This window comes from Periophthalmus magnuspinnatus, chromosome 14 (assembly GCF_009829125.3).
Source record: "Periophthalmus magnuspinnatus isolate fPerMag1 chromosome 14, fPerMag1.2.pri, whole genome shotgun sequence".
Lineage (NCBI taxonomy): Eukaryota > Metazoa > Chordata > Actinopteri > Gobiiformes > Gobiidae > Periophthalmus > Periophthalmus magnuspinnatus.
In genome coordinates, this window is record NC_047139.1 from 19,015,035 (window position 1) to 19,037,146 (window position 22,112).

Here is a 22,112-nt window from a genome sequence, read left to right on the forward strand (position 1 = left end):
TTTGCCTATAATGTTCCACTATATTGCATTAACACATATATTAATTTGGACTGGAAAAAAAAGATAAAAATACATTGAAAAACATGTATGATTTCATGTTTTGCAGGTTCCAACTCGACAGATCTGACCTGTAACTTGACCTGGTGCAGTCGCCTGTTGGTCAGAAAGCAGCCGTACTGTTGCAAAATGAACTTTTCAGAGCTTTTAACCATGTCATAGCTGTTTACTTCTCATTGACCCTCTGAAGTTGTGTTAGGAGTGATCTTTGCTGTCTGAGTAATCTTAAATCACTTATTTTCAAAACGCCATATTGCCAATCAACCCCTGTTTTCACTGCCACTGGTACACGCCCACTGCTCTCCACTTCTTGCGTTCACCAATTTTATTTTGTTGATCTGTGACATGTGTAGAGATCTTTTGTTAAGTTGTTTTAGATGAATATTGTGATTTAAAATGTGCACTTTATAACATAAAAACCCATGGGTGCCGTAGACTATAACTATAGAGCAGACACAAACGCATAAATAAATAGGTCTGATTTAAATATATTATAGTTAGCTTCATATATTTTTAGCGTCTTGAAGGACATTTAGCCGTTTCAAAAAGGAGCAATCTGAAGGAAAGGCTTTGTGTAGTATCAGTTTCAAGAGATCTGCCTAGAGTCTTCCATGTGTGCGGTGACCTACCCCACTGTCCATCCTGCACCAGTTTCAACCAACGTATGAGGAAAACAAAGGGCTTAATATGGCGTTGTCCAAATTACCAACCATCTTGCTCCGTCATTTGAATCAGCACTTTGCCAGAACCTTCTAAAATCCTGGCCCTGATTCGCCGCCTGATTCACGCTCCTCCATGTGTACTCAGACAACTGCTAAATATTAGCCACAGATGGTGCATCCATTCCCTGGCACACTTTCCCAACAACAGTCATTTCTGGTGCTTTTGCTGTCAGCACAACTTGCTTCTTCGGGAAAATTTTCGTATCCATTTTCAATTCCGGCCGCACAAAGCAGTTGCCAGTTCCACAATAGTAGTTTGTTTTGGCACACCATGTCTTCAGTTGTGAAAAGGTCAAATAGAAAGCGATCACTCAACAACTCAGTAGAAATTCACTTCCCTGCTGTTGTGAAGAGAAAACGATTTACTTGTGTTTGCTTTTGGACAAGAATAAAAGTTTCATTTAGTTATAGAACCTTTAAAGCTTATGCCAAAAATGCATTATAAACTCTGCAATGAAGGCAACCGGAGGTGAAATGTAATGCGACTTGAAGGGAAAAGATTAAGTTAGACTCTGAATATCAACAAATATGAAAAAATAAGGAGGTTTTGGTAAAATGTAACAGTGATATCAGACCTCAGTTTATTTAAAGGTTCTTTATTACACAAAATGGACTCTTATGAGCTTTAAGCCATGTTATAATGTTGTTTCCTCCTCAAAAATATAGCTTGAGTTGCATTTTGTTTTATTCACACATGTTTCAGTAACTCTTTATGATTAGTCTGTCTACATCTCCAAAGCTCAAAATGCTGTTCCACCTTGTGATGTCATGTAGTGGTAGTTTTCAAGTTAACAGCTCCTTTTACCTTTAGTTCAGTAAAGATTGGGAATTCGAGGGCTGAAATTATCCAAATGATTCGAGTGAAAGTGGAAGAGAAAGCTTTCAGTTTCGGAGAAGAACTCTAAATATGTAGGTTTGTGTGTTAAACATGTGAATGAAACAAAACACAACTCCAGGTCTGTTTGTGATGAGGAAACATAGATCAGAAAATAGATCACAAAAAAGTTGAGATATTTATACTCATTGTGAAGTGTTTTGTTTCGTTTTAGTGTTAGAATTTCCAGGGCAGACATGTCAGTTAATTTGCTTTTCTATTACAAAGGAAGTGAAATAACACTCTTTTCTAGCCTCAACATACATTTGAGCTTTACAAAAAGTTAAATTTGTGTGAATAATCTTAAAAAATATCTCAAAATTTTTATGATGTGTTTTCTGATCTATGTTTCCTCATCACAAACAATCTCTCGCCCTCCAATGTCCAATCTCTACTGAACTAAAGGTAAAACGTAGCTGTTAACTTGAAAACTACCACTTCATGACATCACAAGGTGGAACAGAGCATTTTGAGCTTTGGAGATGTAGACAGACTAATAATAAAATGTTACTCAAACATGTAACACAAACACAAACTTTTCTTGAAGCTCAAACATATTTTGAGGCTAGAAAAGAGTATTATTTCACTTAATTTGTAATAGAAAAGCAAACTAACTGACATGTCTGCCCCGGAAATTCTAACACAAAAACTAAACAAAACACTTCACAATAATGATTTAGATTTGATATCAGTTACTCATCGAAAACAATACTATGGTCTACATCATTTTGCCTCCAGTCCAGGACTGAACCTTCTCATGGTGTAGCATTTTAAAGGGTTTATCCATGAGTCTAACAATGATTTGAACCATTTCCATTACCATAGCAACTAACAATTTAAAAATAAATATTATTTCTTGCCAGTGTCCTCAAAACAGAAGCTAAGACCCATGAATATGATTTGACCTGACAAGCGAAAAAATAACAAAGTCACAAAAATCACAAAAAAAACATACACTGGCATTTGGTCCATAGAAACAGCACGGAAACTCAGCGACCGTTAGCCTTTAGCGTTAATGGGCTAACAGTAGCAGGGCTGAAAAGAGGAAGTCATCAATGCATGGCAACAAACAAGTCCCTCATTATTGTGCATCAGGCTCCAGGCGCAGACAGACACAAAACAGTCCATGTCACACTTTCGTATCACGTATTCAAAAGGATAGCCGTCGTGTCGGTACTAATGAAGCTGAGAAGGGAGTTGACACCAGGAAGAAACAGCAAATTGGGGACTTTGGTAGCCCCTAGAGTTTGGGATAAGATGAGGACTTGAAAGCAATCTGGAAATGGTTTTCTGCACAACAAAACAAATTGGGGAAGTGTGTTTTTTAATGTTTTTTGAAATGTCCAATCAGTAGGCCAAGAAAAGACTTTGAGGTTATGTCAAGGAGTTAAAGAACAACGTTTCAGTGTGTCTAAGGAGGTCATTTACACTGTAAGGAATGGGGCGATCTGGTAACCTCAAACAGTAAGTGAGCTGTCAAATTATTTTTAAAAATACACGTAACACCCAGATATGCAATAATACCCACAATGCACTGCAGTCCAATGTTTGCAACTGAGATGTTTTTTTGAATGCTATTTGTTATTACTACAATGCCATATATTTTATCCTTTATTATACAGTCTCATGAGCTCCAACAGGCAGATCATGCACCAGGCAAAGTTACAGGTCAGATCTGTGGAAAGGCAACCCCGCTCGCAATAGTAAGGCATGTATTTCAATATTTTTTGGTGTTTTGTTTTGTGTTTTGTACCTTAACCCATAGTGATATAAATACTGGATAGATGTTTTTAATGCCTTACATGGAACATTCCAGGAAAGCAATAACATCTCAAAGGCAGGTGTTCAGGTGGCCCCACATCAGAAAATTTACATAGTGCAACTTTATAGGTCCAATATTACGTAGAATGGATTCTTGTGAGCTTTAAGTCATGTTATAATGTTACTTCCTCAAAAACATACATGGAGTTGTGCTTTTTTCATTCACACATGTTTGAGTACCACTTTATTATTAGTCTGTCTACATCTCCAACGCTCAAAATGCTCTGTTCCACCTTGTGATGTCATGAAGCGGTCGTTTTCAAGTTAACAGCTCCTTTTACCTTTACTTCAGCAGAGATTGAATATTCCAGGGCTGAAATGATCCACACGATTCTAGTGAAGGTGTATGGAGTTTAAAAACACAGTAGAGCACTTCCTGTATTACCACATGACATCACAAGGAGTGTTTTCTGTTTGAAAGAAGAACACAGCCTAAATATGCAGGGTTTGTGTGTTAAACATGTGTGAATGAAACAAAACACAACTCCAGGTCTGTTTGTGATGAAGAAACAACATTAAAACAGAGATCGGAAAATGTAATATGGGTCCTTTAAATCTATATTTAACACAGTGTAAACATTCATACAGCTAATATTATTAATAAACCAATATAATGTACCATTTGCATATTTTATAGCTTTTTATTTTAAACAGTTTATCAGTGTGGTCACAGTGCATTAAAGCTTGACGGTCATATTCTATACCATTTCCATACAGAAGAAGCAGAGGTCATGTCTTATCTTTGCTGAAAATACACATTGTCACGCTATCTGCGCTAATCTCCCCCATCGCAGTGGGTGGGACGCACGGCTGTATGTTAGCGAAGATTAGCTTAGAAATATGAATGCACATGCCACATATTTGTTCTTATAGATAGTGTAACCGCGGGCAACCATGTTCGCGCTGGCAAAGTCACGGTAATCTGCGGCGATGATCTGCTCTGACAGAAACACTGAGTGAGAATGAAAATGACCTGTGTTTATCAGCACGCACAGAGACACAATGGCAGGCTGTAAAACACTGCAGAGATACGGGGCCGTGAGGAGCCGACTGGTGCGCTGTCAGAAGAGTCAAGGTAGTTCGGGCCTTAAAGTTTCACTAAGATCATAGCATATTTTTTCGTGGTAGTTGAGTTTTACCCATAGACTGTATAAAGAAGCGAACATCACCCATAGTGTTCTGCTCCAGTCAAATGACGCTCATTGAGGCCAGACGTTATAGGGGCAAATTTGAAGCCGAGTTTCATATTTGGAATTCTGTCCGTGAGTATCATTGCCGCCAGAGTTGATGGAGCCGGAAGCGCACCCATGCTCACTTCCTATTTGTAACGCAGCGGCTAGCAGGTTAGCTATGTCCATTTATATATAGAGTCTATGGTGTAGGGTCTTAAAGGGGTCTCAAGACATGAAGTTGATGTTCTAAAACCTCGTGGGACTAAATGCATGCTTAAATCCAAAAAACTTGTCAGCAACATTTGAACACAAGGGAAGGCTTAATGCAATGGGTTGTCTAATCCGCTCATGGGCTGATCTCCCAAATTTAGTCAAAAAGAATAAAAAAGTTCCCAAATTTACAGTAGCGTTGTATTACTCCCAGTTTCATCATCATTCTGCTTCATAATTATGTTTTTGATATTGTGGTTGTGTTGAATAGTCTGGTGCCGCCTCTCTAAAGCAGTGCAGTGCAGACAGTGTGTACTACATAATGAATGGAGTCATCTGGATCAGACTTGATGAGTGTTTATGATTGGGCAGGATTCCAGGGACCCACTGGTGAAGCTGGAGCGCTATCAGAACCCTGTGATCAAATGTTCACACACTGCCAGCTCTGTGTAATGAACTCACAAATAACTGCTCATCTCATCCACCAGACTTAACACAAATTAGCTCAGGACACAGCTCTGGTGCTCCGCATAAATGAGTGTAGAGTTTAACAGAACAGAGACTCCTGTTGCCTGCACCGTGTAATTACACTGTGATTATGTCATACTTATGATCCTCCGTTTTGTTCTCTGTTTTTACACTTTAACTGCACCTCTATAAGTGCGCTGTACTCACACTCTTTATGGGGTTTGAGTGTTTTGTCAGAGGAGAGGCTCACAGCCTGGTCAGTACATGAGTCCTTCAGACTGGGGCTTTAAACAACTGTAACAGAGCCACTCTGTCTCCTATTTATAACTCTATCCTCAGACCGATATCTAAACAAAGACCACAATAGTGCTAGCCTGTATGCTAACAGGTGTGAGAGCACCCATTAGGAACCTGAATGAATATGCTAAGTATGACTCAGTGTAGCTCAATAGACCGAGCCAACAAACAGAAACTGTAAACAGCAGGTGTGTTAGCTTCAGTGTAGTTAGCTCCTTTCAGATAGATATAAGGCAGTATGTGGATACTGCCTTATACCTGACCAGAACTGAAGAAATGGCTTGGCTAAGCAGTGAAAGCCTTCACTCCTATAATATTTTGTCCAGTTGACAGATTTGAATATAGGGACAGCATATCTTTGATGCTATTGAGATTTAGGCCAATTTAGAGGAATGAGGACCAACAAATATTGGTCAGAGGGCCACATTTGGTCCCTGGGCTGTATGTTGGACACCCCTGCAGTTAAGCTGCAGTTAAGTCATAATTATAATGTAGTTACTGTATTATACTGTAATAAAAATGCACTTAAGCTGCAACTGTGCTGTACTTACACACATTACCAGTCACCATTTTAGCTGTAAACATTCACAAAAAAGTCCACTATTGAACTTTTCTTGTTAAGGGTCCACCACCTGCTTATTTCCATGGAGATGTTATTGCTTGGAATCAAATGTTCCATTGTATTACTTGTATCTATGTCCACGGAGATGAGTAGGTGATGCCTTCAGGCCAAGTTCCAGGTCAGATCTGTGGAGGGACGACCCTGCATAGAGTAAGAATGCAGGTTTTTCAAGTTATTTTGAGCAAAAAAAAACAAAAGTTGAATCAATGCATGATAGATACATTTTATGACATACTGTGGAACATTTCAGGCAAAGCAATAACATCTCCATGGTGACGGAAACCTCATCACAAAAGTTACGTAGTGCACCTTTAAACCTTCAATAGCTCTGCTAAAATGAAGCCATCTCTAATAATATTCAACACTTCATATAAAAGAACATGTCATGTTTTCTTCAGATTTATATGTTAAAACTTAACACTAATAAATGGGCTTAATACTAATATAAAGACATATAAACAAAATCTTATGTAAAGTTGATTTAAAAGTCAAGTTTCTTTCTTGCTTGTTATGTGGACAACCTTTGGGGGCCCCTCTGCAGTGCTCCCAGGGCTCCTCGGACTCCACTTTGGGAATCACTGTGCTAAAATACAGCAACAACTAACAACAAAATTAGATAGATAATATATTTTCTTAAAAAAATTGTTTCCATATCCTCAAATATAAACTGCAGATCTGACAGAGTCTCGTCAGCGTTTCTGTTTAGACCATAGACTGTAAAAAGAAGTGGATTAAGTGAGTGTGACGTCACCCATAGCGTTTAGCTCTAGTCAAATGAAGCTCATCCGGGCTAGTGGTTAGGGGGTGAATTTGGAGCCAGACACCATATTTGGAATTCCAACCATGAGTATCATAGCAACCAAAGAACCAATCTGGAGTGAACCTGTGGAAGGTAACGCCCCTTCCCACCTGCACTGCTGGTTTAGCATGGAGCAGCTGTTAGCAACGCTGTCAGTCAAACCTGTTGCTAACGCTAGCGGCCTTGGGGAAAGAAGACAGCTGATTTGTCTGTTATTAATGTTTATATTTTGATTTACACACACAATATAAACATAATAATAAAATAAATATCAGTCTGATAGCAGCAGTTACAGAGAGAGAGGCCACAGTTTTTCAATAGAAAGTGAATTCGAGTCGATGGAGCCGGAATCTTTGCTCATGATCACTTCCTATTTGCAACACGGCAAGAAGCAAGGTTAGCTATGTCCATTTACATCTGCAGTCTATAATTTAGACTGCGGATGAATTAAGAATAAATTAGGATTCGCATTACACACTGGCGAGGATAGTTTGTCTGGATGAGATTGCTCTGAGCGTGTTGCTAACCAAACAGATTACCATTTTATTGAGTATGCTCCCCCCTCTCCTCCGCCTCCTCACATACTCCACTGTAATAATGTGTTCTCAATAATACCAGTTCATGATTGGAGCGGGCGCATGTGACTGACAGAAAGACCACAGTGCTTAATGTGACTCATTCTCCCATTGATTACAGCAGAGGCTCTTTAAATGTCATCCTTCATAGATCTAGTTGGAGTTCTTGTATTGATCTTAATTTGAAATGGATTGGTCAAATAAATGGTGTAAGTTGGGGGGATAACGGCCCTCACATAACCCCCAGGATGATCGTGTCTGAAAACTTTGACAAAGATTGTTTTATCGATTTCATGCCCGTCCAAGCTAATTATTAAAAGGTGCAGCGTGTAACTTTTATGTTGGAGGAAACGCCACCTGCTGGACTCAATCAATATGTTATTGCTTTGAATAACGTTTCCAGTGTAATATTAAAGAACTATTTGTGTTCTTATTAGCATTTAAACACAAGCCTGAGTTCGTTTGCTTTGGAACTGCATGATTTAGAACTTACAATAACGCCTAAAAAACAGACTGTATTTATAAATGGACATAGCTGTCACGCTCCAAATAGGAAAAGAGCATGTGCGCGTTTCCGGCTCCATCAACTCTGGCTCCAATTCACTTTACATTGAAAAACTGTGGCCCCTGTCTCTGTAACTACTGCCCTCAAGCTCATCGTTTGGTCTTAAAATGTTTGTACTGATCCGGTCTTCGTGATCCTGGTGTTTTTATTTCACAATTTTGTCCGGAAATCAAGATATGAACATTAATAATTGACAAATCAGGCATCTTGTTTCCCTGAGGTCGCTCTGGCTAGTATTAGCAACAGGTTTGAGCAACCCGCTCCCTGCTAAACCAGTGGTGCAGGTGGGAAGGGGCGTTAACTTTCGCAGCCTCAGTGCTCAGTGTCCTCTGATGCAGCTTGCCATTACTACAGTGAAAACAATTAAACTGCGTAATGAGAAACATGCCCAGACATGTAACTGTAAACATGCGGCAGTAATTAGTGTGATTTCACGGCAGTTAAGTTTAAAATGAGTCCGGTGATGATTTAAAACACTTAAAAACTGCACAGGTCTTCTATCTGTGACTGAAAATCTCAAAGTGTTTTGTGAGGCTCAGAGGCACTTTTTACACAGGATTACTGAAACCCAAATATAATCCAGGTTTGTTTTTAATGAGGTAACAGTATTATAACATGGTTGAAAACTCAAAAAGGTAGATTGCATAATAAGTGTTCTTAAAATGTTTCATTAATTCCATAATGTATTTTTTGGCTCAAATCCCAAAAACCTTCACAAGAATATGCACTCTTACTGACAGGATTCACCTCTCCACAGATCTGACCAGTAACTTAGCCTTGTTTCATCACCTGCTTGTCACTATGTAGGTATGTGAAATGGAACATTCAAGGCAAGCAGTAACATCATCATGGAGGCAAGCAGGTGCTGAATAGTTCACTAGAAAAGCTACGTTAATGCAGCTTTAAGTGAACCTTGTTGCCTTTACCATAGTGTCAGCAGTCACCTCCTGTCTCCCTCTAAAACCTTCAAATCACGGTAGAAATCTAGGGGTAATAAGGGACTCAGACTTGAACTTTAACAGCCACACAAAATCAGTAACATCTGCAGCTTTTTACCGTCTAAAATATTGCACAAATCAAAATAGTTCTGTTTAGCTGTGCATATGACTGAAAGGGTTTTATTCTGCACCCTTCTCTTTTAATGTTCATTTTATGGTGATTATCTGTGATTATTTATGTTTCGATTTGTTGTATTACGATTTGAATGTCTTTCTTGTTCTGTAAAGCACTTTAAATTACTTTGTGTATGAATTGTGCTATACAAATAAACTTGCTTTGCCTTCTCGATTTGTCCTACAAGTTCTCCATGGCAATGCTTTCACTTTCCAACCCTCTTACAGTGTCTTCAGCGGTCAGATAGACACATAAGGTTGAGAATGCACCTGCTCCACTCTGCCCTCTGGACCTGACCCGCTTCTACGCACACACCCACACACACACAGACACACACACTATAACAAACGACCACTGACGCTGCAATTACAACCTCATTAATACACATGACATAATGATTAGGACTTCTGTAACACACACTGGAGGAGCCTCTGTTCTGTGGAGTCTTTGTGCATGACTTCTGTACTTCTGGACTCTACTTCTGCTACTTCTACTTATGACTTTACCTTACTCTCTCTTCCAAAAAGTGATATAGTGCCAGTATCCAGTATTCAGTAGTCATAAATTCCAGACAAACACATTCCAGAGAAACTAAAGTACATCTATGGCGAGCAGATGGTGTGTGGTAGAAGTTCTGTTCAACTATAACTCATAATGACAATGTTTTTTTGTATATATAACACAGCTGTTTGTAGGTATATAAATAGAGCAACACAATGGCAAAAACTGATGATGTTGATTGAGTTCTAAGAGATGCACAGATCCAGCGTTTTAAGATCGATACTAATTCAGTACCTTGGCTTTAGGAGTCTGCTGATACTCGATATCAACCATTGCAGAGACTCAAAACGGCATTTGTGTCCTTTAAACTGAAGTAAAATAAGACAAAACTGATCCAAATGTGTAACTGCTATGTATCTTTCAAGTAACAACAGAACAACTTCACACATTATGAGACTTTCTAGGCCAAATATGAAAAGTAAATATATACCTAAGCAGTATATCGACTGATCCGATATTTGGAAACCGATATCCAATTCAGCAACTTTTCCAGTATCGCCGCAGATATCTGACACCAATGACAGATCAGTGCATTCCTAATTGTAAGATCTAATATCCAGTGTTCAGTACTGGTGTTGTGTTATCTTGGTGATATTGTTATTTTAAAATGATTCTTCCATTACACAGCAGGTCGATTCTCCCTCCTGTTCTTTTCCATATAAACATGGTTTAAGTGTGCTATATTAATAAAAAATAAAACATAAAACTTGGATGTATACAGAGCAGATGGGGAGTATGCTAGTACTGGTGGATCTGCTCCATAATGAAAATGTGTTTTGTGTATATACTACAGGTGTTTACAGGTGTATAAATAGGTGCATAAAAAGCCAGACACAAAGGGGAAAATTTGAACTGTGATGATGTTGACTGAATTGTACCTCATTCCCAGTGTCATGTACATGTACATGTACATGTACATGTACAGTGTCATGTTCTGTAGGTGATATTGTTATTGCAAAAAGATTGAGTCTCCCATTACAGAGCGGGTACTCTCCCTCCCGCTCTGTGCTCCCATTACAGAGCGGGTACTCTCCCTCCCGCTCTGTGCTCCCATTACAGAGCGGGTACTCTCCCTCCCGCTCTGTGCTCCCATTACAGCGCAGGTACTCTTCCTGTTGCTCTGTGCTCCTATTACAGCGTGGGTACTCTCCCTCCTGCTCTGCGCTCAGACCTTGTGCATATGAAATGAGCAGTATTTTCTGTGTCATTAGGCTTCATACACACACTGTAGCCCTCCTCCTCCCCTCACACACAGCAGCCAGTCTCAGGATCCCAACATCTGCTATTCCCCATTAACCCCACCTAACGGAGTGGAAGAGCAACACCCCTCCCTTCCCGCGCTCCTTGAGCAAGGCACTTAGACGCTAATGGCTCCAGTGGAGCAGTGAATGAGGAAATGAGCTTGAGCACATGCTCAGCTTTGTTCACTTATGCCCTCGTGTGCTGCGCTCAGGAATAACACCGACATCCATCACCTCGTCACGCGCTCCACCGCACACTCTGAGATGTACACACAGGGATACTGTATATATATGTATACAGGGATACAAAACACACTGATATATAGAGAGACAGAGGGGGAAAGAAAGAGGGAATAAGAGAGAGGAAGAGACAGAAAGAGAGAGAGAGAGGGAGAAATCACACATGGACATAGCATAAAGGGACAGAGAGGGAGAGAAAGAGGGAAAGAAAGAGAAAAAGACAGGGGGAGTGAGATGGGGGGACAGAGAGTGAGAGAGAGAAGGGACACAAATACGTACACAGGACAGAGGGACAGCTGAGAGACAGACACAGAAAGAGAAAAGTGTACATATGCAGGTACATGGACTAAATGCTGGGGGGGCAGGGGCAGAAGGACAGTACAGAGACACAGCATTGTGAGGGGAAAAAAATAAAAAATAAAAAAAATATTGAATTTATGATTCGATTTGTGATACGTTGAAATGTAGGATTCTGTTCAGAGTGCACACTGCAAACAACTCCAGGAGTGTTAACCTTTGAGAGGAGACTCAAAACTGAAGTGAATTTCAGAACATGTTTGTAAGGCTCTAAACTAGAGGCAAAACAAGGCAACAAAGCATAGGATGGCTACTTTGAGGATTTGAATATATAAAATGTAAAAAAAGAAAAAAAAAGAAGTTCTGTTTTCAGTTTCAGTGTAGTTAGCTCCTCTCTTCAGACAGATATAAGACAGTGTCCACTGGCAATCTGACTGAAGAAGTGGCTTGGGTGAGCAGCCAAACATCTTCACTCCTACAACTTTTTCTATCTAGGAGGTAGTACAAATAAAGAAAAGAAAAAAAAATGACACTGAATGAGGGGATATCTGTGTAATCCCTCAGTTGTCTAGGTCGTATCCATAGTAAAAGCCAAAAGTAAAATCTGTCAACTGGACAAAAAACAACTACGACTTCAACTTTTTGTCCAGTTGGCAGATTTTACTTTTGGCTTTTACTACTGAATGAGACGGTGTGTCCCAGCCTTTGACTGGCGGTGTATTTATCCTGTAGTATGTAATGTGCCAACACTATACCACATCAATAGACTTCTTTGGCGTCTTACCTTGGACGAGGATATGCACTGAGGTGGTCCTTGGTCTCCGGCTGGTCTGAACAGCGCACACGTATTGGCCTTCGTCGGTCATCTCCACGTTATCGATCTTTATGGTGAATTCTTCCTGGTTCAGAGTGACCAGACTGACTCTGGGGTCCACAGACCACTTGTCCTCCCCCGCAAACAGGATACTGGAGCGGTTCAGCCATGCTGTGTGGGTCACCACATCTCCCTGCTCGCACCTGGGAAGAGAGAAAAGAGCCATGAGAATAAGAAACCAACTAAAGGAAATTTTTAGACCTTGACAGGCCTGTGAATTTGCAGCCTTAAAGAAACTGCATGTAGCAAGCCAAGGTAAAGCAACGCAAGGCAAGTTTAGTTGTACAGTATAGCACCATTTGTACACATAGTAATTCAAAGTGATTTACAGAATAAGAAAGACATTAAAATCACAATACAACACATCAAAACATAAATAATCACAAATAATCAACATAAAATTAACATTAAAAGAGAAGAGTGTGGAATAAAAACTTTTCAGCTAAACAGCACCGTTTAGAGCCTGGTTATAATTGTCAAACTGTCTCACATCTGAAGTCCTCAGAGTGTGAGATGGTTCATGTGGCACTAACATGTGGGAGATGTACTTTGGTTCTAGGCCATGGAGAGACTTGTTCACAAGCAGGGACATCCCCATGTTTGGACCATCTACACTGTCACTATTAAAAAACAAAACAAAACATGACAATATTCTTTGCCAGTTAACATCTTCTTCATCTGCTGCTTTGTATCTTGCCTCATGAACCTAAACCAATGTTTATGTTGAGAGTGGATTTCAAACTGCCAACCTTCAGATCAGCAGTAAAAGAAAAATTCAAATCTGTCAACTGGACAAAAAGTTATAGGAGTGAAGATGTTTGGCTGCTCATCCAAGTCGCTTCTTCAGTTCTGGTCAGATTACTGATGGACACTGCCTTATATCTGTCTGGAGCGAGGAGCTAATTCACTGAAACTAACACACCTCAGATCAAACTTCAGATCAGTGGGTAAACGCTCTACTAACTGAGTCACTGTCACCCTTGGAAACCTGCACTCTGGACAGTGGTTAATGCTGCATGGTTAATAATGAGAAACAGCGCTCCATCACATTCATTTCAGCCATTGACAAGAAAATTGTATTATGCTTGAAAAATAATACTCAAACTTTCTCGAAGGTGTTTATTTTCCAAACCAATATGGCCGTACATCATCTGTAAAAACAAACGCGCCGTCTGCATCCGAGCTATTAGCAATCACCGCGTTCTGATTTATCGAATATTTCCCCACACGCTGCAAAACCAGACTTATTGTACATATGCAAATGGGCTCCGCGATGCTTTTGTTCATCTACCCACACAGTTGCTTTTGTGACATTCAAAGCTTGATTGAGACAATGAGCTCCAAACCAACCGCTGCGCACTGTCGCAATTACAACACAAATCACAAAATGGCGCTTTGATATCCATACCAGGGTGGGTGAACTTTGACCTTCTCCATGGCGACACATTTTCTGTATGCATAAAAAAAATGAAAAACGCATATTTGTTATCAAAGGAGCGCTGTTCATGGGGTTCTACTTTTGTTCATAAGGCACATGTTGACGACGTTTTCAGTTGTTAATTACCACAACGATTTACACGAGTGATTATGTAATGCTGACATCTTCAAAGATTATTTTTGTATATATTTTCATTGGGGGGCGGGGGACTCCTCCCGGTGGGGAATAGCCCAGGAACATCAGCGCCAGGGAAGACCAAGGATACGCTGGAGGGATTATCTCTCTCGGCTGGCCTGGGAACGCCTTGGGGTCCCACAGGAGGAGCTGGAGGACGTGTCTGGGGCGAGGGAAGTCTGGGAGTCCCTGCTTAGACTGCTGCCCTCGCAACCCGGCCCCGGATAAGCGTAAGAAAATGAATGGATGGATATTTTCAACAGGTGTCTTTTAAAATGCATTTTCACCAAATCACACAATATTGCTTTGATATCTATGCCAACACATGGTAAGTGGTCACATTTTTATATATATTGCTTTTCCACCTTCAAAGCGCTCAAATCACTTCACATCAAGGAACCACTCTCCCACTTATACACCAGTGTACGCTCAAGTGTCTTGCCCAAGGACACAATGACAGCATTCATCTGTGGGGGCTGGAATCGCACCACCAACCTATGGGTCAGTGGATCTAACCGCTCAATAATGATGTTTATGTTGCGATCGGGATTCGAACTGCGAGTGGTCTGTGGTCAAACGCTCTACCAACTGTGCTACTCTCGCCCCTGTTGCACACAAACGCACACACACACACACAATATTTTAAGGACTGTGTATGAATTGTTAATTACTATGGTGACTGTGCTTGATTTTCATCACTGTGAAACCCCATGGATTTCAGGAATTCAGGAGTTTCAGTTTATGTAATGCTACCATTTTCAACTCAGGATTATTGGGTAGTCTAAGATGGCAATTATAGTTTTGGTAGCTTTTTAAATTTATTTATTTTTGTGCCTTGAAGACATTTTGGTACAGCACCTTTCACCAACTCACGAAATGCTGCTTCGATACTGGTGCCAAGGTAGGTGAACTTTGACCTTCTCCATGGCAACATATTTGGATCAGATTGTGAAGAAAAAGAAGTAGCGCCAGAAGAAATCACAATGAGATTTCCAAATGAAATGTGTGTTGGCATGGACGGGCTGCAGTGTGCCAATGCCTCTTCATCATGTGGGTTTGTCTGAGTCTCTGTGGCCTTGTTCTACTGTTGGTTTAGAAGCAGGGCAGGCGCTTTAACTGTTCACACTTTGGGACAGGTGGGAACGGACGAGAAAGAGCAGCCCAAGTCCACACTGCATTATCATTATCACATTATTATAAGTGTTTTCTGCAGACAGTTAAATGGACATCAGAACAATAATGAGAACTAACTCTGTGGAGACGGTGGAGTTGTTGTTACCAGACAGAAGTGATGTAAGAGACTTCACAGACAAGCACTGTTTATGGGTTTTAACTGTATATATACATGGATGTAGCTAACCTCCTAGCCGCCACAATCTAGTCCACTTCTTTATACAGGCTATGGTTTCAACCTGCTGTTCATATACAAAATGTTAAAGACATTTCACCATTCGCAAGAGAGAATATTTTGGTTTGAATTGTCAGGGGTTTGCTATGTAACTTTTCTGGTGGAAGGCTGTTTCCATGGAGATATTAAAATTTAGTTTCAAATGCTGCGCAGTATAGCCTATAGTATAGTCTACTTCCACAGAAACAAGGAAGTTCCAGATCTGTGGAGAGGTGAGGTGGATCATTGTAAGAATACATGCTTTTTTGGTAATGTAAAAATCTGCAGCTGAATTAATGTAAGTTACATAAGTTCACTGCCATACTGTGAAACAAAGCAATAACATCACCATGGAAACAAGCAGATTGCAGACCCTCCACCAGAAGTGTTACAGAGTGTGTTAGCAATTAGCAACAGTGCTAATGTTTCATCACTCTGACCCGCATAGATAGCTACATCATTAGCATGAATAATGCTGACATATTCAACTCAGAATTTTATTATTTTGGTTATAATCAGCCATTATATTTTCAACAGTTGACTATCATTTATTTGGGTAATTTCCGTGGAAACAAGCAGATGATGCCCCCAGGCCAAGTTACAGTTCCTTTAATGAATGTAAATGTTATTTAAAGGGCCCATATTACACTATGTCTGATCTGTTATAATGTTGTTTCCTCATCACAAACAGACCTGGAGTTGTGTTTTGTTTCATTAACACATGTTTAACACAAACCCTGTAAATTTAGGCTGAGTTCTTCTCTCAAACAGAAAAACCACCTTGTGATGTCATCTGCTAAAACAGGAAGTGCTCCACTCTGTGTCCACTCCACACCCCTTCACTAGAATCATTTGGATGATTTCAACCCTGGAACTGCAAATCTCTACTGAACTAAAGATAAAACGAGCTGTTAACTTGAAAAATACCATTTCATGACTCTCTGCTGCATGAGTTTTGGAGATGTAGACAGACTAATAAAGAGTTACTCAAACATGTGTGAATAAAACAAAACACAACTCCAGGAATGTTTTTGATGAGGTAACAGAATTATAAAATCAAAAGAGTAAATTTTGCATAATATAGGACCTGTTAAAACAATCTCCGCATGTTTGAGATGCTATGCAGTGATGATATAATACTGAAGCTCCTATTCCTTCCTTGTGACAAAAAGACCAAAACATGAGTCTAATTTCACGTGTCGTCATTGGGTTAAATGACACTTTTGTTCATTTGTGCGTTCTCTGCTTTGGGCCCATGCAGTGCACAGACTCACAGCTCCCTCTCAGCTCCATTTACGCTGTCAAAGCTTTTGTTACCACATCAGTCACTTCCACTTCACTGCCAGGACTGGGGTCAATGGCATCCTCCGGGCATTCCCCGGCGCAGCGCGATAGAGACCCACACGCTCAACGACACGCTAGCTAAGCGCGTGTGTATGTGTGTGTGTACGTGTGTGATCAATACGCCGAGCAGTAGCTTTCAAACATAATGGATCGCAGGGTCCGGTAGACGGCAGGTTATCAATTTACTATGACCGAGCACATAGAAAACGGCCTTTCATTTATAAGCGCCATCGTAAATGCATTTTTCCAAGCCATAAACGTGATCCACGGGGCAGAAAAACACCGCTAAAGCCTGACGTTTGAGGAGAGCGTTCGGAATGCCAGCTGGAACGGTCATATCTGATCAGCGCAGGGAAATTTGGAACAGGATAAAACAACAGTGAATGGAGAGGCAGCAGGACCAGAGGTAGAGAAAAAAAAGGATAGACCTGTAATGCAATCTTTAAATGTGCTATTAGCTGTCAGACATGTTTTTGTACACTTAGCTTTGGAGCGGCATGTATTTAAAGCCATAATATGTAACTTTTTCCCCCAAAAAATCACTAAAATAAAAGCTTGTTATTTTCATTATGGATGCGTTTATTCTTTTTGTGAAAAAAACATGTTGGATTTGCATTTCCACAGACGTGACTCTTATTTGGCCTCTCCCTGCTTGTTTCCATGGCTTTTGTTACTTTGGCAATAACGTTTCACAGCATGGCATAAAACAGATCTTATCTCCAGGCTCCAAGAAAAATTCAATTCTATCAAGTGGACAAAATTAGAGTGAAGACGTTTCGCTGCTCGTCCAAGACACTTCTTCAGTTCTGCTCAGATGGCAAGTGGACACTGCCTTACATCTATCTGAATATCTTATCTCCCAATGGGGAAGACCTAGGACACACTGGAGGGACTTTCAACTGGCCTGGGAATGCCTTGGGGTCCCATCGCAGGAGCTCGAGAAAGTGTCTGGGGTGAGGGAAGTCTGGGAGCCCCTGCTTAGATTGCTGCCCCCGTCACCCGGCCCCGGATAAGAGAAAGAAAATGGATATCTTATTTCATTCTAAAGTATATGGTTTTAAGTTTCAGTTGCAGTTGACTTTCTACCTCTATTCTTTTAAGTTAAGTGAATTATACTGTATGTGCACAGTATATAAGAAAATCCACATTTATTTTGTTGTTTGTGGAGGAAATGATAGTACTTCAAAAACTGCAGCCTTTATGATTTGCTAACTGCGTCCATTGAAAGTATGATTTTGATTCGATTGTGATTAATCCCGCAGCCCCCGGGACAAAGTGCAGTCACCAGAGTCTTGCCCAAGAACACAACAACAACAGTATTAATAGTTTTGGCACTTAGAATGTATATATAAATTGAACGCTGTGGCTAGCAGGTTAGCTATGTCCAAACAGGAAGTGGGCTTGGGCGCACTTCCTGCTCCATCGACTCTGGCTCCAATTCACTTTACATTGAAAAGCTGTCACCTCTCTTTTTGTAACTGCTGCTGTCAGGCTCGTCATTCTGGCCTTAAAATGTTCATATTAACCCGCTCTTTGTGATCCTGGTATTTAGTTATTTTTGCTAGTGTAACTCAAGATATGAACATTAATAACAGACAAATCAGCTGCCTTCTTTCCTCAAGGTTGCTCCTTCTAGCATTAGCAACAGGTTTGAATAAAAGCATTGGAAAGCGGAAGAGGCGTTACCTTCAACACCCTCGCTCCAGATTGGCTCTTTGGTTGCTATGATACTCGCAGTTGGATTTCCAGATATGAAACTCTGCTCCAAATTGGCCCCTATAACTGAGCTTCATTTGACTGGAGCTGAACACTTTTAGTCCACTTTTTATACAGTCTCTGGTTTGGCATCAGAAGTTGAATTCACTTTAAAATGAACAAGGATTTTCTATGCAATTTAACCTAAAGTTAACCTTAAAAAAAAATAATTCAAATGTTCCGCCTTCACTTCCTCTTTCAAATATCTTTGAACCAGAGACACAAAGTAATCCACAGGGCAGCGCTGTTATAATGAGCGTTTAAGTGGAGGTTGCCTGGTAACACGGGACAATACCTCTAGGGGGCTCTGTTTTCTGGACGGAAGCACATTGTTCATAAAGGAACAGTATGAGTGCGCCCCTGCTAACATAACGCTGCTCATTATGCAAACTTTTCCTCATCATTCAAGTAGCTAACACTTAAAGAACACAGATGGTATTTTTACAGTCACAGTGTTCAAGTGTTGAGTTCACAAGTTTGCAATGTTGTTTAGATCTATTACCTATCATGTTTTAATGTGTTTCTCTTGATTAGTGAGATGTTCTTCCTTTGTCTGAGCAGATTCCACATTATGGCATTACCTTCTAGTGATGTGAGGTTCATGAACAAGTTGGCTCTTCCTTAAGGAATCCTTCCAGTTTTGAATCTTTTTTTGTAGTTTTTATGCATTTTTACCCTGATCAAAGCTGAACCAACATAAGAATCAGAACAGAAGCAGAGCAGGCGATGCAAGAAAAAAACAAAAAAACAAAACATATCTAGGATCATGATAAGATGTTTGTTTTTTTATTGTTAAAACTGTAGTGGAAAGTTTTATTTCAATCTTCATAATTCCAAAGGGTAAACTCACTCCCACTCTCCGTTTGAACCATTTTAAACACATCTGAGCCTTGGTTGATTCTCTCTGTGATTAGTTTGTAGTTAAATGAGTTCTCACATTGGCTTCTGTCATAGATATAAATATAACAAGCCAGTCTTTTGAACAGTTCCAAAAGATTCCAATCACATAAAAGAGCCAAAAGTCCCATCGCTAATTTATTCAGCTACAGGTGTATTTACTGCCTTGAAGATCATAGATTCTTACTGCGAACTGGGTCACTTCTCCACAGATCTGACCCGTAACTTGGTCTGGTGGCGCTACCTGCTTGTCTTCACGGACGTGGGGGCCCTTCCATTAGAAAAGTTGAACAGTACTCTTACATGAGGATACTTTTGGCAACTCTACTGACCCCTAACTTAGCGATTTGTTCTATAAAGATGATGGGTATTATCAGAGAAATATAGAACAGTTTACTCTCTCAGAACATAACATTTTAAAGTGAGAGCGTTATGTTTTTTACTTCTAAAATATGAATAATTTACTGGAGAGACAGCTGCTAAGTAGGAGCAGAGGAGTTGTAAATACAATAAAATGATTCTTGGACATGGTTTGCCAAAAGGGTAAGGCAAAAGTCAAGCTAAAAATAATGTAAGTATGTAAATAAGCAAATACAACCTTATCCCGGCCTGATGAATTTACAAAAAATCTGGTGTTGATTTTTATTTTTTTTTTATCTGGGCTGTTTCAAAAGTGCCGGTGGTGAAAGAGCAGAGCGTGTAAAAAGTGCAGAGTGAGCAGTGCAAACAGAAAACGCCAATGATTGTTTTGTGTGTCTCAAACTGCCAGCAAAGCAGAACGAACTCAGGTTTGGCAGAGTTTCAAACATTTAAATGCTTTTGTTTTTGTAAAGACACACACAATGACCATGTTTAGTGCATTTTTCAATACGCTAACTGTCAGCGAAATGTAATCATATTGAAAAATGTACTAAACATGATCAAAAACACAGGTCCTGCTGCTTACTGCTCCCCCTGCTGTCCGAACCAACTCTGCCTCTTTTCAGCAGCATTTCAAAGTAGCAGAAGTTTCTGTGTTTACATTCCTGTATTAGTTTAACGGTAATTATTTCAATGCTCCTGGGTTTGTTTAAAACTTTTTTATGTTTTTTTTTTCCTTTTCAATGTCAATTTCCGCTAATACAAGTCACGGATTAGAACAGCATTATCGTGAGAGCTGTGTAGGAAAGATAATGTTAACAGTAAGGCTGGGTAATACGGTTTATCAGAAAATTTGAACACAAAAAAGATCAGCTTTTAATCAGTGCCATTATAAACACACATGCACAACAACCATAGACTGTATATATAAATGGATATGGCTAACCTGCTAGCCATCACGTTCCGTATAGGAAGTGATCATGGGCGTACTTCCAGCTCCATCGACTCTGGCTCCAATTCACTTTCTATTGAAAAACTGTCGCCCCTCTCTCTGTAACTGCTGCTGTCAGACTCGTCATTTTGGGCTTAAAATGTTCATATTAACACACTCTACATGGTCCTGGTGTTTTTATTTCGCTTTCGTATCAGTAAATCAAGATCTGAACATTAATAACAGACAAATCAGGCGCCTTCTTTGCCTGAGGTTGCTTCCGCTAGCGTTAGCAACAGGTTTCATTGACAGTGCTGCTATACGCCCACTCCCTGCTAAACCAGTTGTGCAGGCAGGAAGGGGCGTTACCTTCAACTGCCTCGCTCCGGATTGGGTCTTCGGTTGCTATGATACTCACGGTCGAAATTCCAAATACAGAACTCGGCTCCAAATTCACCCGTACAACTGCTAGCCTCGATGAGCTTCATTTGACTGGAGGCAAACGATATGGGTGAAGTCACACTCACTCAGTCCACTTCTTTATACAGTCGATGATAGTCTTTGGCCAGCGTTATTTAGTTATAAGTTTAATTTTAGCACATGCACAGGGCTATAAGGACAATAATGCATGCAGCATCTTAGACCCTATACCTTGCACTTCATATCTGTTCTTGTTACAGAGCTGTGTTTGCCTGAGCGGCCCCCTGCCCCAGAGGGATACATATTTTACATACTGTTCAGGTCTTATCACAGCGGCACAGATGGCAAACTACATATAATCCCGGAAAATTGTCAATTGTGTGAAAAGCAGGAAAAAGCCGAGGAGGAGATGCGTGCGATAGGGAGCTGAATGTGAGTTTTGCACGTCACGTACGGAGAGCTGTGAGGGTCATTAAAAATACACTGAGCACGATGTTCCAATTAAGAGCTTATACTGTGCTTGACAATCTTTACAACAAGTGTATAGTTTGAGAGAAGCGCTTTAGCATGGGATAAGCATTACATTACATCACATTACATCACATTGTACCAGACTTAAGGCTAAAATAAGGAATCTCACCATGTCCAATTTGAATACACTCAAATATTATTGGAAAATGAGGAGTTACTATTATGTAATTATGTGCACTTAGCCTCAATCAAATCAAATTGGTGTAAAGCGCTTTGTGACATTTGCTCCTATTTAATAAACAAAGAACCACTCCCCCATTCACACACATTCATACACTAGTGTACGCAGACAGAAGTGGGTTAAGTGTCTTGTCCAAGGACACAACCACAATATTGATATGTGGGAGCTGGAATCAGACCTCCAACC

The 22,112-nt window shown here is 40.2% G+C and overlaps 1 protein-coding gene across 3 annotated transcripts in view; it reads right to left on the reverse strand.

Moving 5' to 3' along the window:
• Window positions 1–22,112, reverse strand: part of ntm (neurotrimin) — a 945,217-nt gene that overhangs the window by 63,151 nt on the left and 859,954 nt on the right. For all 3 annotated transcript variants that reach the window (XM_055226833.1, XM_055226834.1, XM_055226832.1), the window contains one exon: window positions 12,419–12,651. In XM_055226833.1, coding sequence (XP_055082808.1) covers window positions 12,419–12,651 — 233 coding nt within the window. The remainder of the gene's footprint in view (window positions 1–12,418; window positions 12,652–22,112) is intronic.